Source organism: Cucurbita pepo, chromosome LG10 (assembly GCF_002806865.2).
Source record: "Cucurbita pepo subsp. pepo cultivar mu-cu-16 chromosome LG10, ASM280686v2, whole genome shotgun sequence".
Classification (NCBI taxonomy): Eukaryota; Viridiplantae; Streptophyta; class Magnoliopsida; order Cucurbitales; family Cucurbitaceae; genus Cucurbita; species Cucurbita pepo.
Genome location: NC_036647.1, coordinates 4,794,308 through 4,810,666, shown reverse-complemented (window position 1 = coordinate 4,810,666; position 16,359 = coordinate 4,794,308). Strand labels below are relative to the sequence as shown.

Below are 16,359 nucleotides of genomic sequence, written 5' to 3'. Positions count from 1 at the left end.
TTTTTTTTATAAATAATTTTTATAACAAATTTTAAAGTTTAATGATTAAACTAAATACTTTTCGTTAAAATAAATTAACTTAAATAAAATTAAATAACTTAAATAAAATTAAATTAAAGTAGCGAGTTTTTGTTATATTTAGACACACTAGAAATTACCAGAAAACCAAAAACTACGGTTTAAATTTTTCAACTTTAAACAGTGTACCACACATATCCTTCAATTCTATCCCGTACTAGCTTTGACCGATCTTCACTATATTTACCCTGATACTTAAGTCATGTTATAATTATATCTTCCAAGATTTTGACCGATCTTTAATTATATCTTTGAAGATTTTGACTGATCTTCATTTTCAACTTTAAACAGTGAACCACACATATCCATATACTTTCGATTCTACCCCGTGCTAACTTTGACCGATCTTCACTAAATTTACGCTGATACCTAAGTCATGTTATAATTATATATTCAAAGATTCTATTAACATGACTAAATTAAGATAAGGGTATGGTTCTAATACAACTTGATAGAAATTATAGATCTCCACAATTGAACCTAAGTTCTCATAGTTTTGCTTTTTAGTTTTTTCAAAAAATCTCATATCAATCGAGATAGTGTTCCTTATTTATAGACCAATGATCTTCCTCTTAGCTACTCAATGTAGGACTCGAACACAATAGTATTTCGACCAACAATCATACTTCTAGAAACAGCCACTCTGAGGTAACTTTCTCTTCTTGCAATAAATCTGCTTCTAGCTACTAAACTTCTCTATTCATCATTTTAGGTTGGTGTGTTCGTGAACTATAAGTCTTATAAATCACTCAATTCTTGCCTATATTATAAACATCCACTAAAGGGAATTCGGGAGGGTTTACTTTCTAGTCAGCCAAAGTCTGCCTTTTTACAAACTGATTAAAGAGGGAGAGTACGAGGACGAACAGCATCAAGGTCATGCCCGTCTCGAATGCAAAGTGGCGAATAAAGAACCTCAGTACCTTGTGGGGTTAGGAGTAAAGCATCCCACGTTCCTCCATATTTTCAATCTCCCACCGGTCTTCTATTGGCGTTGTTTTAGGATTTCTTTGGTAAGCGCTTCTATCGATTTGAAATTTCAAATATGCTATGACCTATATACATGCATTTTAAAAGACTCAGAGCTCTCTCTTCATGCAGGATTCCATGTCTCAACTGAGGCATCTCTTGGATTTGTCGCAGTAAGTATGAGCACTGAAGTCCTGTTGAGTCTACTGAAGCAAATACAGGATATTGGACTTTAATTGAAGCAAGTAATTCTGAGAGATGCACATGCACCTTAGCATTAAAGGGTCTGCAAAGGCTAAACCAATATTGGTCACATCGAATCAAATAAAGTTGATTTTGATTTGAGTTTTTCCTTCTTCGTACCTAAAAATGGGCCCCAACCATTTATCAATAGTTTGGCCTGGTTTATCAGATTTTCTGATCTAAACAAAACAAAACTGAATCTATTTAAGTTAGCAGTGCTATAGGAGCTCAAGCTATCTACTACCAAATTGGAATTCAAAAAAGGAAAAAAGAATGCACAACGAACTGGTATGAAGTAAACAAATTAGATACATGCTAAAAGAACAGAGAAGAAACCAGAATTGACATACAAAATAACTCGCGCAGTATTGACCTGTGTAGAGAGCAGAAATTATACGACGTTCAGCTGTTAACGTTCGTCAATTGCATACTTGCACAAGTAGGCTGGTCGTTCGTTCAACGTTTGCACTCGCTGTGCCAATGCCAGAGTACACAAATGAAAGTTACCCTATGTTCAAAAAATCAAACCACTGCATGTAAGCCATCTATCAAAGAGCAGTACTGTGAGAGTTCATACTTGTACAGAAGGGATAGAAATAAGACAGAAGATGCAACTGTGAATGATACACACAATGTGTCCAAACACAAACTAAAAAAGAGTTCTCTGATGCAGAAAGGCAGAAGCCTCCTTGAATTAGAAGTCCAGTAGCCACTGGCAACAGAGTCCAGTTCAGCTTTGTCGGTCTAATTTAGAATTGTTAAGTAAAAACATCATTTTCTGTCTAAAATGGTACACTCTAACTTATCTATTTTCCCACATGCACATGGATACATCTGATTAAGAAAACCAGATCATTTTTTTTTCTTTTTTACCAAAACAATGCAATGGCTTTAGCCATCTCCTGCATTGCTTGTGTTGTCGCTCGTGTTTTGTCGCACAAACTGTCCCCGGACACGAGGTCTCTGTTCTGCTAATCGCTTTCTGCTTTGGTATCGGACCTGTTAAAGAATATAGAGGCAACTAATAAGGCATAAATTTAGCAGAAAGACATAAGAACTCTCGTAATTTAAACAGTAAGACACATAAGAAGAAAGGCACAACAATAGGTGCAAGTAATTGAGTCGGCACAAAGTCTTATGAGATAGTCTCACATGGCTCTACAATGGAACCCAAGGAAATCCAACAAAAAAAGAATTTCTTTCCAATTGAAATCCCTTTACTGGACGTCTATCTAGCAAATATGAAATAAACCGGCCCCACAGGAAGGCACAGCTGATGCAATGTGCTTGAAGGAAGTCTTATCCCCCATCTAGCAAATATGCAATTAGTTTCTTCAACTTCGTTTAAAGTACAGAGTATTTAATCACTTCTATCACATGTAAATATGATAAACCGAAATAAACTTCTGATGTGAAGTTGAAATGTACAGAAATGCATGTGCAGATAAGCATATATGGATTATATAGATTTATCCCTGTTCGTATACATGCAGTATTCGTTCATGGCTCCATTTCTATATCTGTGCTTCTCAATGACTCAGACTCTTGGTAAAGACATCACAGCAAGTAAGAGAGAATTCCTCTCCTCAAAGTACCTGTAGCTACGCCAAAAGCAGCCTCTCGGAGAAATATGATACAAGCTGGAGTTTAATGTTCAGCAGTGAAATATGATACCAACAGAAATTTGACGGGGGGAGGGATGGAGGAGCTTAGATTGGATATAGAAAGACCCCACAAATATGGATCATCATGCTTTACGTGTACAATTTCAGCACAACAAAAGGACAAGACGAGGGATCACAAAATAGACATAAGGCATTGGACTAAAAGAAGGATCAAATAACATTACCTTTTTACGGAAGCATCTTTCCTTCCTTTTCTGGCGAAACTTAGTCAGGGCAGCTTCCCTTTGTGAAACTTTGCTGAGGTCCACTTTGTTTCCGCTTCCACTTCCACTCCCACTTCCACTTCCACTGGCATCTCCACTTCGGCTTTTCTGACCTATTCCATTATCACTTTCCATATTCAGCCCTCCAGCATTTACTGCATTGCAGCTCCCATTTTGGCCATTGCTTCCATGGTTACTGCCCGAGGCGCTACCGTTCACACTATAATTTGCCGCATTACCTTCTACATGGCCATTTAACACATTGGTTGACCCACAATGCGTGATAGCTGCATATGTTTTCTTTAATGAATAATCATTATGGTCAGATGACACTCGTTGCACATTGTGGACAAACTGATGAGTGGGATCATACGGGTGACAAGGTTGCTGCATCTGAGATTCCCTGTGCACAAAATTAGACTGAGCTTGCATTGCTGTAGTTGTAACATTAATGACGTTATCAGCTTTCTGAGGAACGGATAGACTGTCATTCTTAACAGGTTGGAAAGCTGCCGATGGGTGCAAACAGTTGACAGTTGATGTCATTGCTGACTTGTTATTAGTAACTATGGACTTGGAAAATGCATTATTGGTAGTGGACCCCATGTCGATATTATTGCTATCTCCATTTGAACATTGATTGGGAGGGTTACCACTTGAATGAGAACGAATATCTTGCATGTTCTCTTGATTTGTAACTTCTCTGCCATTGACAGGTGGAGAGCTACTTCCGGCATTCCCAGTTGGAGTCTTGTTAGAATTCGAGCCAGCATTGTACCTGTGATTATATGGATAGTGAACCTTATTGGTCAGATAGGAATTGCCTTATCATTTTGAAACAATATTAGGAAGGATGGACCATTTTCTCACATACCTAGAAAATGCTGAAGAATCTGAGCGTCTCAAAACATTCCGCTCATCTTGGACAGCTTTCCCTGTCGCTTGAACTCCTCTAAGCCTTTTTAATCCAAGCTCAAGAGATGGAAAATCTTCTGAATCTTTAACACTTTTATTCTTAATGTCTGTAGTCTTGGGATGGTTGCTCGGCACCTCAAACACAGTGACATCCATCTTAGAATCAGTAAGATTAGTAGCAAGACCAGTAACAGTTGTTTCCTCGCACTTTAGTTTGCTGCATGGGCTATCAGAGTTGAGGTCAAGATCTGCTTTGTTGAACTGCTCATTGAATCCACTGGACCCGATCTCAAGCATAATGTTCTGTTTTCTGTTAATTAGCTTGGTTGGATGTTCCGTAGAGAGTTCAAGTTGTAAATCTAAATCGCCGTGCACACCTAATTCAACTTTACCAAGGTAACAGTTTCAAAAAATACAAAAATATATTAGACGTATGATTAACAGTTTGTATAGTTCTCAGACAGTCAGATATTCAAAGGCATACCAAGTTGCTTTTTCTGCCCCTGGCACCCTGCTGTCAAAACAATTGGCACATTATTAGCAAATGCATCGGCATTTGAGTGGACAACTTGAGCACAAGTACTATCAGGACGTTCACGTTTTTTATTCCATGCTGATGCAGATACTGGTCGAGGGCTTTCAACTTCTATAGCTTGCTTGGTCCAAGAACTCTGCAGAAAGAGAGTAGTACTAGTTACTGTTGGCTAGGGGATACTAAGATTTTTCGGAATTTGGAAAGATCTTGGGTGGGAATTTGATTGCTGGCTAGGTCTACTGCTTCGAGCATCCAAGAACTTTTGTAACTACCCATTTGGAGCTCCATTTTAAGTAGCATGTTGTTTGACTCCTTTACTTTGGACTGTTTTTTTGTATGCCCTTTAACTTTTCCTTTTTTTATCTTTCTTTTGTTTTTGTTTTTGTTTTTTTTTTTCTTTTTTTTTTTCTCAATGAAAAAAAAAAAAAAAAGTTACTGTTGATTTGGAAATGAAAAAAAAAAAAAAAAAGTTACTGTTGATTTGGAAAACCTTCAGAATTGAGGACAGCAACCATCATTGATAAGAAACAATTATACAATCCTAACAATTCCAATATTGAAATCCCGTCACATCTTATAAACCAATCTAATAATTTTGAAATACACGATACCTTATGGGTTAAATTACGAGCTGGAAAGGATATTGATCCCAATACAGATAATAGACAAGAAAAAAGGAACTAGTTCTTACCCCGTAGTAAGGCAAAGGTCCCTGGTTCAATCACCAGGTTACTTTAGCCAGTAAAAGATTCCAGTAGCTACTTCGTTTTATCAGAACAAATGCTATTGTACTAGAGTTGAACTAAATATATTAGTCTTTTCATATAGTGAACTTGTTCATTCTAATACTCATTTCACATATGTCTTTTAAGTCTATTCAAAAACTATATATCCTAGAATAATGTTGATTATCGATAAATTGACAACATGCCAAGTCAGCAACATAGGGCCAACTGAAAAATAAGAGAAGAAAACAAAAAGAGATTTCTCTCACAATAATGCTCATCGAGAGAATGGGGTGGGGGGAGAGAAAAAATAGAGCTTCCCATGTTTCCCTACCAGCGATAAACATGATTTTGGAAAGATATTCAGCACTATCAATTCCTAGCAAACCAAAGTTTCTATCAATTCACTGTATGCAATATTGACAAGATATGTTCTACCCTCTTTAATGTACATATAAAACAATCCTAGATCTTGTTAGTCTCTTAACAAGAACATGTAATACCTGTGTGCCACTACCATCGTCACTTCCATCATCAATATTGAAACCAATGCTCTCATTGTCTTCTTCTTCATCATTGCTCCCAGTGTTGTTGTCTGTTTTTTCAACGCCTTTTGACTTCACAGATTTTTGGGTCTGTGTGCCACTCTCACTTCCACTACCGCTAGACTAAGAGAAAAAGTAGATATCAATATGACATAATTAGTGGGAAAATATCAATTGCTCAATACCCCATCCACATAGAAAATAAATGTGAGCAAGAAGTCCATGAGAATTCACCCAGCATAAATTTAGGCAGATCTCAGAAAGGAGAGTGACACTAATTATAGAAAATTAGCTAGAAGGACACCAGAAAGTACTTCACTTTTCATATTTATTCATCTATAACAAGTCATAAGTCAGCCCATCAATATAATGCAATCAAGGGACACATGAAGGTGAAAGTACTCACGCTATGGCATCTTCTCCAAACATGTTGCCAAAGGTTTTTAAGCTCATTCTTCCGAATGGGCTTCACTAAAAAATCAACAGCACCCTTTGACAAACATTTGAAGACTAAACCCATTGAATCATGAGAAGACATCACTGCATAATTATAGCATCAGAATAAAAAAATCAATAGATTAGCTTGCATAGAAAGATAACCCTACTTAAAATCTATACGCTTGATAAACTAGACACTTCAAAAAACTTACTGATTACAGGTATATTCTTCCTCGTTTTATGGCTCATAATCTTGCATAGAAGACCAATGCCAGATAAGCAAGGCATGACCACCTCTGTTAGGACAAGATCTATCTGATTTGTCAGATCTTCAAGCATCTTCCATGCATGTAGTCCATTTGCAGCCGCAATAACTAACAATGCCGACATACAAGACATATAAGAAAGGATTTTAAAGCAGCAGAGGGCAAAAGAAAACATAAACCCGACTGAAAGTAAGATCATGGGCAGGAAAGTTGTTTTTTAATTATGCACTCATTGATGAAATGATATTTAAAGCTCAAACATAGACATAGGATCCAGATAACTATTTGTCCGATCCCAAGATACATTAGAGGAACAGAATAGCTCATAAATGAAGGATGCCTCAAGTTCATTCCTGTATGTTTTCCATATGTGCTAACCAGAAAAAATGAACAATATAAAAGTTATGCTTCTCTTTCAAATATGCATGTGCCTGCGTAAGAACAGGAACCAACATAAGAACACTCCCATCCCCCCAAGGGAACCTAAAGCATCAATAACGATATCCATTACAAACAAGACATTGGACACGCCAACTTCCCTTACTGCTGTAAGATTTCTAGTACAAAAATGGATGCAGGGAACAGGGAATCAAATGGTGCGCTACTAAATATGGAGTTATATCAAAATCAAATGAAGATTCATCAGGGAAAGGAATTACTTCCAGCGACAAAAAGATTTTTTTTTTTTTTTTTTTAAATCATTAGTAAGCGAATGAAATTAGTAATTCATAAAAGGATTTGTATCCAATGACATGCAAGTATATGATTCACAGCAGCCGGTGCTCTTCCTAGCTTGAAATACACTACAAAACGGAATGAAAAACATGTAATGGAGCAAGAATCGCAGATAGTTTCCCATAGGGGCCCTCTTCTTGATGAATTGGACAATATTTTTATACTCGAGAATAAAACTTGAGGAAGCCAACATGTTTCAAGAACGAGATGTTGATGCTAGAAGAGAAGCGGAAGATTTAAAGTGCCTTACTATTTGCAAGAAGAGTAGTACACAAACAGAATTGCCAAGTTGCATTTGACCTAGGAGGGGGATGTGTGCAAAAAGGAAATCGAAAAACTCCAGGCTCTAGAAGGAGCTCAAGAGGAACTCTGGGCTCTAGAAAGACCTCACCAAGAATACTCGAGCATGGAGCTAAGGATGGAAGCAGATATTAAAGATTTTCTTTTGAAAATGGAACACATGGGGCCTCCCCTTTTGTAGTTTCATATCATTAATGAAATTGTTAAGATAATGGAAGCCGCAAAAGGGAAACTGCCAGTCTGGTGAGTAGTATCAACTGGGATTCTTTCAGTATTGTTATCTCTTCTGTTCTCCATAGTTGAAAGTACTAAAAATTTATATAGACTTACATATTAAAGTCTATCGGAGTAGTTCTTTTAGGTTTTACCTCCCAAGTTATTTCCCCTCCCTTTGTGTTTGTACTGCTAACTAAAGTTTGTCCAGCGACGTCAACAACAGTTGTTCGAGTAATGAAATTAGAACTTCCTAACTACGGTAATTATACGTTATCAGAAAAGTTGAGATGTTCAATGAAACTTCAGGCAATAAACTGTTGAAATCAAAACATATAATATATAAACAATAACCGGTTATATGCGAACAGAAAATGGTGCCAGGAAGACCAATTTACCGACCTTCATAACTGCAATTACGAAGCAGTGCAGTGACTAGGTGCCGGGTGGAATCATCATTTTCTACAAGCAAAACCTTGAGGGACCTAAGATGAAGAAATCTCTCCCAACAGACCATAGACCCTTGAGGATGCTGCTGCTGATGTATTTGCAGAATGTCCTGGGCTTGAACGGTGGATTTTCGTCCATCTTCTTTATTTCTACTTAATCCATTGACCTTCAACTCGTTTTCCTCAACCGGGCTCTGCTCCCTGCCAGATACACCACTGTTCATGATTCCATTACCATCCCGTGCGTGGTGACTTGTTTCTCTTAACCCATTCTGCCTGCTAGCATGAGCATTCATCAGGATTGAAGCTTGTCGTCAATCAGAATCAGAAAGATTGAGTACGTGAAGGTGTAGTTTCCCAGTATCTAAAATCCCTCTCCAATCAGCAGAACAATGGCACATAACTCCAAGCGGCGTTCAAGAACCCAAAGGCACCCTTCAACTTAGACAAGTGGAAACGACCAGAGGTGCTGTGGAAGTGAAACAAAAAGTCCACACAAACTATTGTGGGGGAATGGAGACAGATTCCTTGCGTATTCTAAACCCCACAAGGAGCCTCGAAATCCAATGGTTGCTTGCTCCCTGGAAAAACTACTGCACCTTAAAAGACTAACCATTATACTAGAAAAACAAGAATAACAGCACTGCAAAAACAAATGTTCGCAGACGTTAAGCAATTAATCCTATTCCCAGCAGCAGCGAGAAAGTGAACAACGTAACTGAACCCGGCAGATTAAAGAAAAATTATCAAACCCTAACTGAAGCAAACCGTGAATCTGCTGACATTAACAGCAAGAGACCGACCTTCCACAAAAAACGATCTACAGATAACCTAGATGATCAACGAACTAATCTATGAAACAGAGACTTCTCATATTCAACCTTGATGCAGAGTCTTTATTGATTATTACTGAAAAAAAGAATGAAAGAAAAAGCAAATATAACAATAGGTATGAATCACCAAAACACGACTAGCTACGAATTAAAACAGCAAAAGTATTAGAAACAGAAACATGATGAACATGAGAACTTCACCAATCTCATGATATGGATCGATCTGGAGGTTGAAGGTGAAAAAAAAAAAAAAAAGTCACAATAAATGCAAAATCTCAGAGCTTAACTTGATCGAAAATCCAGAAATCGCTGAATTTCACCTCCTCTCTTATTTGTGAGCACAGTAGCAGTGACGAAGTTGCTTGACCAGCGTCGGAAAAAGGAGGCCGAAGGTTGAAGAAAAGGGGAAATGGCCGAATTTTCAGTTTTTCCACTTCAGAACTAATTGGAAGAGAAAATTTCAAAATAAAATTAAAAAAAAAAAAAATGGAAGAAGATATTGCAGAGGGTACGCGGGGATGACGTGGACAAATTGAAGCTGTGGGATGGTCCAAGTGTGCCACGTAGGACGAAGATATTTCCAACGTGGCAGAAAAACTTGGGGCCACTAGTTTTAGAAGCGGAACGAAATCTAAAGCCAGGAGCTGGAGAGATTGTATGGATCCGGGAGATTTAGTCGGGACACGTGGCGTTAATTCAGAGCCGATTGACGGAAAGATAACGTGGGTTTGACGGACGTCGAGGGTATTTGGCTGACTTTCCGTCAAGTCCGGTAGATAATGATTAAAAAAAAGAAGATGGACAGACACGTCATATTTTGTTTCACTAAAGAAATAAACCTAAATAAAATATTTGCTCGGTTAATATTTTAGATCATTTGTACTTTTATTATTATTTTATAATTTTTAATATTTCGAAATTACTTATTTATCCTCAATGTATAAATATAATCCACTAAGATAAATAATTTAACCATATCTATGTATCTAAATATGTGCTTTTTAATTATTTAACTACGCGTAATATTTTATTGATAAATTATAACAGTTATTAACAAAAGGGCATACTTGGTAATTTTTATTATCTTAACATAAAATTAAGATCATGCGTTTATAAATATCTAATTTTTTCGTTGCATTTTTATAAATTATAAATTAGATATTATGATTAGTTTGAAGTTTTTTTTAATCAAAATTGATAAAATAATTATTATATTTTATAAGAAAATATATGGTGCGAAATGTAAATGTATTCCTTAAATTTAAAGAGAAGATGAAAATATAGAATAAATTTATTTAGAAAATTATAACATCAGGAATTAATTTTAAGTTTCTAAATTTGAAGAAATTTAAATTGTGAATGGAATGGAATGAGATATATGAGCTGTAATAATATTTCATTAATATTATTTGAATATTATATTTCATTTTGGTTTATAAAGTTAGTTTCAATCTAACCAAATCTCCATTAACAATGAAATTATAAATGTATTACCATATGTACTAGAAAAAAAATGTTACATATTTAATAATAACCCCTAATTAACAAAAGACCATAAAACTCAATATTAAAATATTAAAATTAGCGTTACACTAAAAAAAGAAGTTAATGAAAATTTTACATTCGTGGCAAAAATTAAAAATGAAAACAAAGGTTTAAATGATTTATTTAATTAAAAAAATGGTTGAAAAGGGTTGATGTGGTTAAATTTCGCTCGTACCATCGGGTACCGAGCAATCGAAAGTCTCGCTTCATTGGTTTGTAATATTTAGTCACGCATGTTCAGATAAAAATATCACAAAATGGTTACCTAGAAAGATTGCGACATAGTACGGGATTAGTAGGATATTGATAATCATAGTGGAACACGGAAAGTCGTTTTTCTTTTCTCATATAATTTGATTTTTTTTTAATAATTTTTGGGACAAAGAATAATTCAAAACTCCATATTCTATTTGTTTCTATAAATTTTATCCCTAAGTTTTGAACAATAGGTTAATTTAGTCAATAAACTTCAAAATCATACAATAAAATCACCAACATTTATGAAATAGCTTAATTTAATTGTTTGCTCGATGATTTTTGTTACAAATATGTAGACGTGACATATTTTAAAATTAAAAATATTATAAAAAAAAGTTTTACATAGTAGTAATAATAATAATAATAATATATAAGAAAAGAAAAATCACTTTTCAACCAACCAAAATTGTCATGAAAGTAAGCTAAATGAATGTCTGAGCAAATCAAGAACCTGATGCCCTTAGTCATAAGAGTGAACATGGAGTCATTTGTATGTACGTGTGTTGAAACTTGAGAACTCTAGATCGTGCCTACAAGGTCATGGGAGGGTGCACCCTCAACTTCATCACCCACATTGTCATCGTCAACAAATTCTCAATTCCGACACCAAAGACGGTGTTCAACCACAATGACAACCTAGTTCTTTAACAATGTTGTTAAGTTATGAGGTGTTCTAAGAAACATTGTTAAGGACCATGATGGTCGATTCACGGGGACCTAGACAATGTTATTCGGTCTGTTAAGCTCAAATCTAAATATCTCTCCTAGTTATCACCACGTGACAAGACCAAACACTTCACTAGCATGCTTGAAGAGTATCTAAGACAGATGTGAGATGGAAGAATAGGGTTAATGTGCTGGATGTTAGATTAGTTCAACTTTAATTGTCAAAAGAGTTCTTCAATGCACAAGATCATGTGCAGAATACACTTTGTTCATGCCATGTGTTGACCACCCTTGTATAAGAAAAAGTCCTCAAGCTTACAACTTCACTAAAGAGTGGAAACATCCAAAGTAGCTCGTGCCTATCTAAAGAAGACATCCAAATGTATGAAAAAGTGAGCTAGTTAGAGGCAGCGTTCCTTAGTGTTCACAAAGAGCAACCAAATACTTATCAAGTTGAGGTTAGAACTGGAGACGTTAAGACCAACACTTGGTGCAAAAATATGAAGGTTCAATTGAAGTCGTTTTAAAAGCAAGCTAAACATCGTATAGAGTTTAACGTCTTTCATAGATGAAGATTCACTTAAGTACTTTGCAACCCTATCATCTAGACCCAGTACATATCAATCACAACGAGACATTTCGGCCTCTTGTCATAGTAAAAAATACCATCGAAAAAGAGGTAAAAAAGATAGTAGCAAAGAGACACAACAAAATGACAAACCAAGAAAAGATCTACAAAAGTTACTTGTAAAGAGGAAGGGTCTCCGCAATGCACGGATTAGTTGAGAGTACACTGAAAACCTAAAGTCTTCCACTATTTAAATTGTGGAGTTCGAGTACAGTTGGTTGTCAAGGACGTCACCAAGTGGATGAGGATGTCACAATCATATTTTTCCAAGGCATGCTATTCATGTCCGCATGTCCATTACAAACATTTTACCTTACTCTCATGTTCTTCTTAACTCTTTACCAAACTTTTATGGTATGCCCTTACATTCTAGCATAATTATTTACTTTCCTTAAAATTTTGTACGCATATCACTCATCACCACTTTCAATGTTTACACCAGCAAAGGCAATTTGCTTCATAATGACAATAGGAAATTCCAAAGGCAATTTGCTTCATAATGACTATAGGAAATATAACCAGGCTTTCAATCTTCCTACCAAAGTTATATGTTAAAAATGTTGCTCTCTCTTATTGCTTGTTAGCATATAACATCTTCCTGCTCAAAAAATGCTTTTCCAAAACTTTGACTAACTCTATTTTCTAAAACTATTTTCCAAGAATGGGTAGAGGCAACGAGATAGGTCATTTGTGGTACTAAAGATCCAAGTTTGAGTTGATCGACTTAGTCAACAGCTGGAGTAAGTGTCCTACAATCACTTTGTGAGTCCCGAAGAAGTGCAATTGTAACGTGGAATGCAAACTATCATAGTCAAGAGTTGGTGTTGTACTCCATACTCCCCCATATCCAATATTTGCAGCTGCGAAAGCTTACTATTCAGCAAATACTAGAGCCAACCAGCTAGGCCAACTGCAATTGTCTACTCTAGTCCAACTAGATTATCATCAAAATCCATCATTATCATCAATTAGTATCTTTTAACATAACTTATTACATCCCTGTCTTTTACAAAAACATACAAGAAAATCATATCCCTACAAATATTCTAGACCTAACTCTCCCATATATAGATATACTTCCACAGAGAACTAACTTGCTAGAACACTTTTAAAACTGAGAAACAGATATTTCAACGATGATATGCAGTGTATATACAAGGGAAAATACCTCGGGGAACTAGTGTTACAAAAAGGCCCACCAATATATCAAAAGATCATTTAAACTATTATGTATAAACAGGAAGAATCACTTACAAAAATAGATTCCATAGATCTGTCACATGAGAGACATTTGTTGTTGAAAGTCCGGTTGTTTCTTTCCAACCAAAGGTCAGAACTTCATAAAAATCTTCAACAGGAACAATTTTTCAATAATTAACAGTAGGTTACAAGAATTAAATATCATTATTCCTCTGTAGAGATATTATACCCAACGCTGTTACAAATCCCTGTTTGCAGCGAATCTACTCAACCAAACAATAAAATATGAAGTATTTCCTCTCCATCCTTCCGAATTGGGGGAAGAAAGAACATAACAATTTAGAAGAATAAATTTAAACCTCATGTTCGTTTAACTTTTAGTTTTCTTTTTATTGTTCTGCAAAATTGTTTATGCCTGTTGTATATGCTGAAAATAATCAACTAACCAACCATTTGTGGCCCAGAAATTTAGGCTGCTGCAGATAGTTTCTCCTCAAAATCATCCAGATTAAGAACTTGGAGTAGCTTTGGCCAAGACTCTGGGATGCCACCAGGTAAGTCGAATTCCAACAATTTCCCTCTACTGCGGTAGAACTCCTCAACAGGTTGACTCTAATGCCATACACAAATAAGCAAAAAAAAAGGAAACAAGAAGCCATCAATTTCTTTGAATACCATCAAAAGATGAACATCGCAGCACATAAAAAGAAAAGTTCAAGTATTACTGGAAGCCTACTGAAAACCTTTTATTTTCTTCTATTGATATCCAATGCAAGAAAATAGCAAGATACCTTTTCATTATAAACTCGAAGACGTTCTTTTACAACTGCTTCCGTATCATCTGCTCGAGTAATTAGTTTAGACATACAATGTGTCGGGGGAAGCAGTGGAGCCATGCTCATACCAGGCTGGCCATTTTCGCCCCTCACATTAATAGAGGCAAGATTGAAGTTTTTTCCACACTGACCACAGATTCTTCTCCCGAGGCATTTCTCAAGTAGCACGTCCTCTCGAAGCTTTAGATTAACCACCAAGTCTATATCAATCACCTTTTCCAAAATTTCCTAAAATGCAACCAAATAAACCAGAATCTATGAGCCTGTAAAGATCAATTGGTATAAAGACATACGCATTAAAAAAACTGAATTATAATGATTTATTAATCTTTTCATATAGGGGTTGGTTCATGACTATTAAAGTGTTGCTAATCTAAGAGTGGATGTGACTATGAACTGGCCTTCGGTTTCAAAAGATGGACCGTCGGAACTGCTGTTCAATATTAGCTAGAGTTACATTAAACTCCAGTCTTTTGCTGAATCGTTATTGATCAAAAATATTCTTTGATCCAAAATGGTGAACAACCATCTTAGTAAGGAGTACATGCCAATTAATCAGCCGATTATGTAAGTGGGGAGGGAAGAAAAACAAGCAAAAATTGAAAGCTTATGCTTAACACGCTTCATCTATACCACGGAATACTCACTGCTTGATTAATTGTCCGAGGGAAACCATCGAGGATAAATCCAGATTCACCTTTCGCCTCACCAGCTTCAAGTCTCTTGGACAACAAGTTGATTATGATCTCGTCCGATACTAATTTGCCCTGGTTAACAATATCTGACAGCTGCAACAAGCGAGATCAGGATGAGACATAAATAAGAACGGGAAATGAACGCGATGATTGACTTAATATAAATCAACAATTTGACAAAATGCACGCACAGATTACTTAATAGCCAAATCCGATCTACTACCAATCCTTCAAGATACTAAGTTTCAATATCAAACTCAATTCAAACCGGGAGCTAAAAACGATCCAGAAACATTACATTTCAAGTGACAGAAAATGATGAAATGAGGAAATACCTGGCGAGAAAGTGGACTGGAAGAGGCAAGCTCTTCGCGGACGAGATCGCCGGTGGCGATGTGAGGGATACCGAGAAGGTTACAAAGACGACTAGCATAGGTCCCCTTGCCGACACCAGGGCATCCAAGAAATACCCATTGAACGTTCCGATCTTTAGGATCCTTGCGGGGAAGATGGCAGTTAAGACCGGAAGGCAAAGGGGTAGTAGTAGGAGAGCTGAGCTCAGACGCAACGGCTGAAGAAAAGCATCTCCTGACGAGAGAGAAGGATGAAAGAGACGAAACCGCAGAGGATTTCGAGTAGCGGATCAAGGCCGCCATGGGGACTGTTCTGCCGGAAGTCGTCGATCGTCCAAGAGGATTGCAGACGATGTAACAATGTGCTTTTTAACTAGGGCTTCGTCAGTTACGATTGCCAATTTCTAGCGATCCACGCGCGCGCGTTCGAGAATTGACATTATAATTATTTCAAAAAATAGGCCATTATTTTATAAATTAACCAACAGTTCACCCCTAAACACATTTTAGTTCTTAATCAAATTATTAAATATTAACATTAATCCTTGTAAGTTTTAAAATACAAATACTAAATTGTTAAAAAATATATATATAATATAAATTAAAGTAAAATCTTTTCGAACCCAATTCAACTATTTATTATTTAAAAAAAATCATATTTATCCGCTCACATTAATAAATAAAATCTCATAAAATTTAAATATCAAACCTCTGTGAGTTGCAACACATTACTAATATCAATTACAAACGTCAAATATTCTTAATATTCACGATATTCTTAAAAATTAGATAGAGTTGAGTTGGATTGAATTGTAATATAATCTTTTGGGTTAATGGTCAACCCACGAACCGATCCATTTTTATGTTAGAATTTAATGCAACCTATTTCTATTTTGAATTAGTTATAAAATATATGATATTCGTAATATTTAATATTTGGAAAATATATTAGTTAGGGAATATATCTTATATATTCGTAATAATTAGATTTGAATAGTAGTATATTTTATTTTATTATGAATATTTAGTTAGTTTATATTTCTCTT

At 35.9% G+C, this 16,359-nt stretch overlaps 2 protein-coding genes across 6 annotated transcripts; both read right to left on the bottom strand.

Annotated features, from left to right (window-relative positions):
- Positions 1-1,799: 1,799 nt before the first annotated feature.
- LOC111803549 (two-component response regulator-like APRR7) lies at positions 1,800-9,598 on the bottom strand. Of its 5 annotated transcripts, none has more exons than XM_023688009.1 (9): positions 9,420-9,598; positions 8,253-9,208; positions 6,549-6,710; positions 6,305-6,438; positions 5,857-6,021; positions 4,578-4,764; positions 4,053-4,479; positions 3,140-3,956; positions 1,800-2,289 (listed from the first exon to the last, which is right to left on the bottom strand). In XM_023688009.1, the coding sequence occupies exons 2-9, from the start codon at positions 8,593-8,595 to the stop codon at positions 2,182-2,184; spliced, it is 2,343 nt and encodes a 780-aa protein (XP_023543777.1). In that variant the 5' UTR covers positions 8,596-9,208; positions 9,420-9,598; the 3' UTR covers positions 1,800-2,181. The 5 variants fall into 5 exon arrangements, with proteins under 5 accessions (XP_023543777.1, XP_023543779.1, XP_023543778.1 ...); XM_023688011.1 differs by having other exon boundaries at positions 8,253-8,892; XM_023688010.1 differs by having other exon boundaries at positions 8,253-8,880.
- A 3,928-nt stretch (positions 9,599-13,526) lies between these two features.
- LOC111804432 (adenylate kinase 1, chloroplastic-like) lies at positions 13,527-15,676 on the bottom strand. The gene is made up of 4 exons (XM_023689237.1): positions 15,296-15,676; positions 14,913-15,053; positions 14,221-14,493; positions 13,527-14,041 (listed from the first exon to the last, which is right to left on the bottom strand). The coding sequence occupies exons 1-4, from the start codon at positions 15,614-15,616 to the stop codon at positions 13,898-13,900; spliced, it is 879 nt and encodes a 292-aa protein (XP_023545005.1). The 5' UTR covers positions 15,617-15,676; the 3' UTR covers positions 13,527-13,897.
- Between the last annotated feature and the right edge of the window lie 683 nt (positions 15,677-16,359).